At 50.6% G+C, this 8,121-nt stretch overlaps 1 protein-coding gene across 1 annotated transcript; it reads left to right on the top strand.

Moving 5' to 3' along the window:
- Window positions 1–5,558: 5,558 nt before the first annotated feature.
- Window positions 5,559–7,319, top strand: LOC102735150 (histo-blood group ABO system transferase 2-like). The gene is given in 3 exon segments (XM_081811685.1): window positions 5,559–5,781; window positions 6,256–6,651; window positions 6,861–7,319. Coding segments are annotated over 3 exon segments (681 nt in total). The 3' UTR covers window positions 6,923–7,319.
- The last annotated feature ends 802 nt before the right edge of the window (window positions 7,320–8,121 follow it).

Genomic DNA, 8,121 nt, shown 5'->3' with positions numbered 1-8,121 from the left:
GTCCATACCCACAGGACCCGCTGTGGAGGCTTCTAGAGGACATGGGGCGGTGTCCACAAGGACAGGAGTCCGGCCTCCTCAGGACCCACTGTGGAGGATGTGGGGCCGCATCCATGCTGACGGGATCCGCTCTGGAGGATGCGGGGCCCCGTCCACACGGACAGGAGCCCGGCCTCCTCAGGACCCGCCGTGGGAGGAGGTGGTGAGGAGAAGCCGTCTGAGGGGGACTGCTGAGGGGGTCCGTGCTCACAGGGCCCAGCGGACGAAGGGCGGCTGCACAGACTGGGGGGTTTCCGTGGCTTTGTGTGCGGTGACGTGGGGTCCCGGGGGTGCTGTGCGCGGGGCTGTCGGGTCTCCCTTTTCTGGGCTCGGATCCGCTCCGGGGGCCCATGCGTCTGTGTTTATGCGCCACACGGATTCGGTTCTTGGGGCTCCTCCGGCAGTCTGCGGTCAGGGGGCGGCTGCCCGCCGCTGTGCTCGTGCTCCCCCCGGCCTCAGCCCTGCGGGGTCCTTCCCTGAGTCCACACCCGCTTCAGGGTTGTCGGTTCGGTCCTGGAAGTTCCGTAGCGCCGGCGCGGACTCTGTAGACGGCTTTGGGGAGAGTAGATATTTTCAGTGTCGGTTCTTCCGTGAGCACAGGGTGTCTTCCCGTCTCCGTGTGTCTCCCTCGATGTCTGTCTTCAGTGTCTCACGGGTGTCAGAGAACAGGTCTGTCACCTCCTTGGTTAAATTTATTCCTAGGTGTAGTGTTCTTTTTGATGCAGGTGTAAATGACATTGTTCTCTGTATTTCTCTTTCTGATAGTTTGTTATGAGCACATAGAAATGCAATTGATTTTTGTATATGGGTTTTATTCCTTGCAAATTTATCAAATTTATTAGTTCTGTTACTCTTAAACTAAAACTGCCGGTTATTTTACCAGCAAAATGGGTTTATTTGGGAATAGCAGAGACTTGCAATCCGGGACAAGCAAGCTACGGCCACATCACAGGCGAGAAAGAAAGGAGAGAGAAACATTTCTTGGAGAAGGTGGGCTAAGTTGGGAAGGTTGTTTTGAAGGAAAGTCCACTGGAGAAAAGCAGGGTTGGAGTGATGGAGCGTTCTCACCAGCTGAGCTGCAGGGGTGGTGGATTTCTTGGAGGAGATGAAACCTACATCTTTCCCTCTGGGGCCTGTAACTGATGAGTCTCTCCTGTGGAGGCTTCTAAGGCTGGGTCTGTAATTGACAGTTGTTCCTGTAACTGACCGAGTGGTAGGCTCCCCCCTCCAGCCTCCCCTTCTGGCATCCCCAGTCCACTTTATTGAGGTTTCCCTTCATGCATTTTCACAGTTCTAACCAGTTTTTGGTGGAGCGTTGTGGAAAATTGGAATTCCAAATTCCACTGCTTCTACTGTACCCAAGACACAGTGGCCCTGGCTTTAATCCTCGCACAAGTCTCTTGCTAACATGTGGCCTCCTACAAGGGCGAGTGGCCTCTTCACGTGGGTGAACTGGATCTGGGAGGGTTTGGCCTCCATCCTGAAGTTTGATGTCGTCTCTACTTCTGTGACCTGGTGCTGTCATGGTTGTTTGGAAGAGTAATTGACTCTGCAGTGATTACAAAGTGCAGTAAACCTGTCACCGCAGCACAAATACGCTTTATCTCCACACTTAGACCCCCCAGTTGTCGTTTCCTTACCACATTTGCCACTTCACACAGGGTGCTTCAGTGTGTTTTACCCCAAACGGGGACCTCTCCCACGGAACCACCACATAACCCTAAGTGAGGAAATCATCCCGGTTTCCACATTTTAACTCAGACCACAGGCCCACTTCAACTGTCACCACCTGCCCCACGGTCTGAAATGTCCTTTTCCATTCGGATCGATTTTTCTTTTTCTGGAACTGCTCCGAGACTTTCCCTTATTTGCACAACCCTGATGGATTTAAGGAGCACAGATGGCTCCAATCTGAGTGGTATTTTCTGTCTGGCTTCTGTCACTTGGGCTGTTTTCAGTGTCCATCCATGTTGTGACATGCATCAGTCCTTCATTCACTTTTTCACTGTGACTAAACATAAATAACATTGACCACTTAAAACATTTCAGGTACACAGTTCTCTGGCCTTAGCTGAGTTCCCACGTTGTACATCATTCTCCAGACCTTTTTCCTTCTCCCGGAGGGGGACTCTATTCATGAAACACCAACACCCATGACTTCTCTGGAGAAGGGTCTATCCAAGTCATTTGTCCATTTTAAAAATTGGGTTGTCTTTTTGTTGAGGAGTTGTAAAAGCTCTTTACATATTCTGGACAACAGACTCTTACTAGATACATAGTATACAAATATTTCCTTCCTTCTGGGGGCTGTCTTTTCACTTTCAGGATAGTAACTTCTTTTTTTTTTTAAAGATTTTATTTATTTATTTGACAGAGAGAGACAGAGTGAGAGAGGGAACACAAGCAGGGGGAGTGGGAGAGGGAGAAGCAGGCTTCCCACCAAGCAGGGAGCCCGATGCGGGGCTCAATCCCAGGACCCTGGGATCATGACCTGAGCCGAAGGCAGACGCTTAACGACTGAGCCGCCCAGGCGCCCCAGGATAGTAACTTCTGATGTACAAAGATTTTTATTTTTTTTACTTTTTTTTTTTTTTAAGAGCAAGGGAGAAAGAATGTGTGAGTGGTTGGGGGCAGAGGGAGAGGGAGAGAGACTCTCAAGCAGGCCCTACACTCAGTGTGGAGCCTGACATGGGGCTTGATCTCATGACCCTGAGGTCATGATCTGAACCAAAATTAAGAGTCAGACGCTTAACCTACTGAACCACCCAGGTACCTTGAAAAGATTTTTAATTTTGAGGATATTATTTTATCTATTTTTTCTTTCTTTGCTTATGCTTTGGTGTCAGATCTAAAAGCATTGCTAAATCCGAGATTATGAAGAGTTATCCCCATTTATTTCTTCTAGAGTTTATAATTTTACCTCTTCCATTTAAGCCTTTACTTATTTTGAGCTAATGTTTATATGTGGTCTGAGGTAAGGGTCCAGTTTCATTCCTCTGCACATGGATAACCAATTGTCTCCCAATGTAATATTGTCGTCCCTTGCCAAAATTCAGTGGACCATAGAAGAAGGGGTTTATTTCTGGGCTCTCAGTTAAATCCCGCTGATCTGTATGCATACCTTTTTTAAAAAATTATTTTATTTATTTAAAAAATTTTTAAATTTAAATTCATTTAATTAACATATAATGTATTATTTGTTTTAAGGTGTATGCATACCTTTATGACAATATCACAACGTTTTATTTACTGTTGCTTTGTATTAAGATTTGAACTTTGGAAGTATGACCTTTCACCTTTGATTTTCTTTTTCAAGAATGTTTTGGCTATCTTGTGGTCCCTTGATATTCCATATGACTGTTAGGATTAGCTTGTGCATTTCTTCCCAAAGGCCTTTGTGCATTTTCTTGGGAACACATTGAATTTCCACATCGCATTGTGTACTATTGCCATCTTATCAGTAGTATGTCTTTTTATCGCCATGGGGTGTCCTCAGATTTATTTAGGTTTCCCTTACTTTCTTTCAGCAATGTTTTATAACTTTCGGTGTACAAGACTTGCACCTTGATTTATATCTATTCCTAAGTATTTGGTCAATGTTGATGTTCCCTAAAGTGGAATTGTTTTCTTAAATTCCTTTTTGGATGATTCATTGCTAATGTATACAAATAAGAGAGATTTTTGTGTGTTGATATTTTGTCCTGTAACTTTGCTGAATTAGGTAACTGGCTGTAATGATTTTTTGTTGATTCTTTAGGAAGCTCTCTATATAAGATGATGTTATCTCTGGTCTCTGAATAGACTTAGTTCTACTGTTTTCTTTCACATGTGGATGCCTTATTTCTTGCCTTATTGTTCTGGGTAGAACTTTCAGTACAATACTGAGCAATGAGTAAAAGCCGGCATGATGGACTTGTTTGTGATTTCAGAGTAGAGCTGTTAGTCCTTGAAATTGAGCATGATGTTTGATTAGGGTTAGGGTTGGGGTTAGGGTTAGGGGTTAGGGTTAAGGGTTAGGGGTTAGGGTTAGGGTCTCCCTGTCCTCTGCTGTATAGAGCCCATTCTCCTCCGGTAACCAGATTGATCGTTTCAGAACATAACCTTTGAGCCTCTCTGCGATCTGCTCCCCACCTGCCCATCCTCTTCGGCCTCACCTCTCCCACCACAGCCCCCTCTCTGTGGTTCACCCAGGTGTGTGCTTGTCCCACATGTGTCTCGGGCCTGACTCTAATCCTTTACATTCGCTGTGCGCTCTGCCAGGAGTACTCTTCTCTCCCCTTGCATCATGTGTGGCTTGTTTCCCCATTGGCTGGGCCTCTACATGCCCCCTGGTGACTTGACTCCTGTCTCCTGAGTGTGTGTGCTTGTCCCTTATTTAAATGTAATACCTGCCTTCCCCGTGTGAGCTATTTACTAACCTGCCAGGTATGGGGCAGGCACAGGGAAGTAGCCTTAGTGCCTGTGTAAAAAAATCAGTCTCAGGGCGCCTGGGTGGCTCAGTCATTAAGCGTCTGCCTTTAGCTCAGGTCATGATCCCAGGGTCCTGGGATCAAGCCCCATGTCTTCTCCCTCTCCCACTCTCCTTGCTTGTGTTCCCTCTCTAGCTGTCTCTTTCTCTGTCAAATAAATAAAATCTTTAAAAAAAATCAGTCTCAGAGGGGCTCACCACACTTGCTGATAATGGGGGAGCTGCTGTCCCCACAGTGGGGAACATGTAGTCCCCTCAAAGGGGGACCAGCCACATGAGGTTGTTGGACAAGACTTCCAACTTCTTGGGGCCGGTGAGATGTAGACCTGGACCGGAAGCTCACACCCTTGGATTCAAGGCTGGGGCCTAAGCAAGCCCCCTCTTTTTCCAGGGGTCCTTTTTCCCCTTCCCTGCCCATGGGCTGGACCTGATTTCCTGATCTGGGGGAGTTTGAGGGTGACCCCTCCTAGGAAAACCAGTGGTTTACTGATGGACCTTGTCAGCCAGAGACCCAGTAGCCTTCAAGGGAGGACCCTACCGGGTGGAGACAGCTCTGTTGGGGACCAGCGACAGCCCACTCAAAGCAAAGTGGGGCAGGTGGCCGGCCCTGCTGATTCTGCCCAGTCTGTAGGGCATAGCAACAAGGGCTGTGTCCAAAGGTGCTCAAGTCATGCCAGGTGGGGACAGAACCTGCAGGGGGTCAGCCAAGGGAGGGCACCTGCAGGGTTTGCCCGGGAGTTCAGGACAGGGGGAGTGTTCTTAGCTCCAGCATGCTGACTGTGGGGCTGCATGGGTTTCCAGCCTCCCCAAGCCTAGGGCTCCCCTTTGTAAGATGGGGCGCTGATGGCCCCCATCTCTGGGAGCAGAAGGTAGGGAGGCCCCACTGTCAGACTTACTCAGGACAGGCCAGGAGGGTGGCTGTTGCTTAAAGCAGCCCAGGGCCTGCCCCCATGATGAAGGTGCACATGTGCACGGCCCCGAACTCTAGGGTCCTGCCGCCAGCCTCTGGCAGTGACCCTCCTCCAGGCCTGTCCCCTGTCCCTGTAGAGACATGGTCTTCCTGGAGCTGTTCCTGCAGACGGTGGAGAAGCACTTCATGGTGGGACACAGGGTCACCTGCTACGTCTTCACCAATCAGCTGGCTGCCGGGCCCCATGTGCCCCTTCCGGAAGGCCGGAGGGTGGTGGTCCTTGAGGTCCCCGGTGCCCCGCGCTGGGAGGACGTGTCCATGCAGCGCATGTGATGATCCGCTGCTTCTGCAAGCAGCTCTTCTCATTGCGTGCTGAAATAAAGTTCTCAGACCCCAATCTGAGTGGCCATGCAGGGCTTCTTCTGCAAGTAGAGCTGCAGCAGCTGGGTTCTGCACATCGCTTTTATTTCATTTTTTGTCAGAAAAGTCAGGACAGATGCCTCAAAGCATGGGAAAGGAGGACAAAAGGATGGCAAGTATCCTGAAGCTGTAAAGCAGGCCTGCATCCTCCCCTGCGTGCAGCCACACAGGGAGGCAGTCAGGGGATAAGGGAATAGGGGGATGTTTGTGCTAGCAAATGCCAGGTGCTGGAAGGGGGGACTGAGGGTTATATTCTTTCCTAGCTCCTAACCTGTGCCCTGCCCCTGGGGATCATGGGATCTTGCTCCTACCGGGCCATTGCATTCAATAGCCTGAGAACAGGAACCCTGCTGATGTTTCAGCTGCTTCCACAATCACTCCTGAGGGCTTTCAGTACATTTTCTAAGAATAACTCCACACTTCCTCCGTGAGGTGGACTACCTGGTGTGCACGGAGGTGGACATGAAGTTCCGCAGCCACGTGAGCATGGAGATCCTGTCCCCCATCTTCGGCACCCTGCACCCCAGTTTCTACCGGGCGGCCCTCAAGGACTTCAGCTATGAGCATCGGCCACAGTCCCAGGCGCACATCCCCAGGGACCAGGGTGACTTTTACTACATGGGGACCTTTTTTGGGGGGTCGGTGGTGGAGGTTCACCGACTGACCTTGGCCTGTCACCAGGAGATGGGGGTCGATCTGGCCAGTGGGATCGAGGTTGTGTGGCACGATGAGAGCCACCTGAACAGGCACCTGCTGGACCACAAGCCCCTCAAGGTGCTGTCTCCGGAGGACCTGTGGGACCTGCAGATGCTGGGTTGTCCCCAGAGGACCTGTGGGACCTGCGGCTGCCGGGATGTCCCTGGAGGATCTGTGAGAACTGCAGCTGCTGGGTCCTCCTAATATCCAGGACATTGAATGCTTGGCTGTGGAGACCTCCCAGCCCTGGGGCAGCCCCTGTGCAGGGAGGCACCTGCCTCAAGGGGAGGGTTGCCTGCGACTTCCCACGGGTGCCCTGTTGCTAAGGGTGGCCGCCCCTCCTCGGGGAGATTGGGTGGGAGAATGCAGATCTTACTTCGAGAAACTGACTTCATTTCCTGCAAGTGTCTACCTGGTAGTGGATCATACAAGAGTTCTATTTTTAGTATTTGGGGGAAGCTCCATACTTTTCCCAGCATGGCTGTGCCAACCAAAGTCAATTCCGGCTGATTTTTACCTATAAACCATAGCTTTTTCAAGAACCTCTCCAGCAGAGAACAGGAAGAAAACTGTTTTAAGACCTTCGAGAGGCAGAGATATCCCAGAATGCAAAGTATACTAACCATAGGAACAAACCGGTAACTTAGAAACTATTGAAATGAAGAACTGGTTCTCCTTCTTCCATTTCTGGCTAGTGTGCTGGTCTGTGGCTCGATCCCACCTCAGGCACCTGGAAGGTTGACCTCCCAGGTCAGCTGCTACTGAGATGGCTACTCTTCCGAGAAATTCTTCCGGGTATGGCCAGGCTTCCCCCCTGTGCACAGATCAAGTTGGCGACCTCTGACAGTGGAGCCACGGGTCCTCCAGGCATGGTCTCCCCCATCCCCCAGTAGAGCCATCACACTGAGGGTTTAAGCCGAGCATGCTAAGTGATGGGTGCACCTGTGGCCTGAGATGGGTGCTGCTCACTGGTCTCCCAGACAGGGGTGCCCAACACACTTCTCTCCAGGGGAACTGCATTGGACCTCGGCTTCCTCACGTTCTCCCTAGAGTGTTGGTCCCGAGATCAGACACCTGCCGGTCTGAGGGTGACCAGTGCTGCCTCCACAGGATTTCCTTTGCCCGAGTCCTTCCCCGGGAGCTCCCGCATCTCTCACTCCCCACGTGCCTATCCTCCCCCTTGGACTTGCATGCGTTTGGTCTCTGTCCCTGTGGAACCCAGTGACGTGCAGCATGGTTTGGACCAGAGTCAGGTGAAACCTTTCTCTGGCCTTGGGTTGTGAGCAATGCTTTTGCCCTTTGTGGTGTGTCTTCCAGCTTTCTGCATTTCCCTGGTTTCTCTGTGGGCCACAGGAGGAACCAGCCCTGTCCTGTCTGGGGTCAGGCTGTGGTGTCCCAGCAGGAACGGGGGTCTTGGCCTCACGATCATGCCCATAATTCCTAAAGTGGCCTCTATGATTACCTCTGATCTGTAATCCATCGGGCATTTCAATATCAAATAAGGGAAATTCTATGTCAAATAAACACAGAAGAAAACGAGTCCCCTTTGAAAATAGGTGGCCAGACACAAAGGCACCTCTTGCGTGAT

The sequence above is a fragment of the Leptonychotes weddellii genome, unplaced genomic scaffold, assembly GCF_054177405.1.
Source record: "Leptonychotes weddellii isolate Sample4059 unplaced genomic scaffold, ASM5417740v2 HiC_scaffold_9385, whole genome shotgun sequence".
Lineage (NCBI taxonomy): Eukaryota > Metazoa > Chordata > Mammalia > Carnivora > Phocidae > Leptonychotes > Leptonychotes weddellii.
Note: the sequence above shows the minus strand (reverse complement) of the source record. Positions and strands in the feature narration are given on the sequence as shown.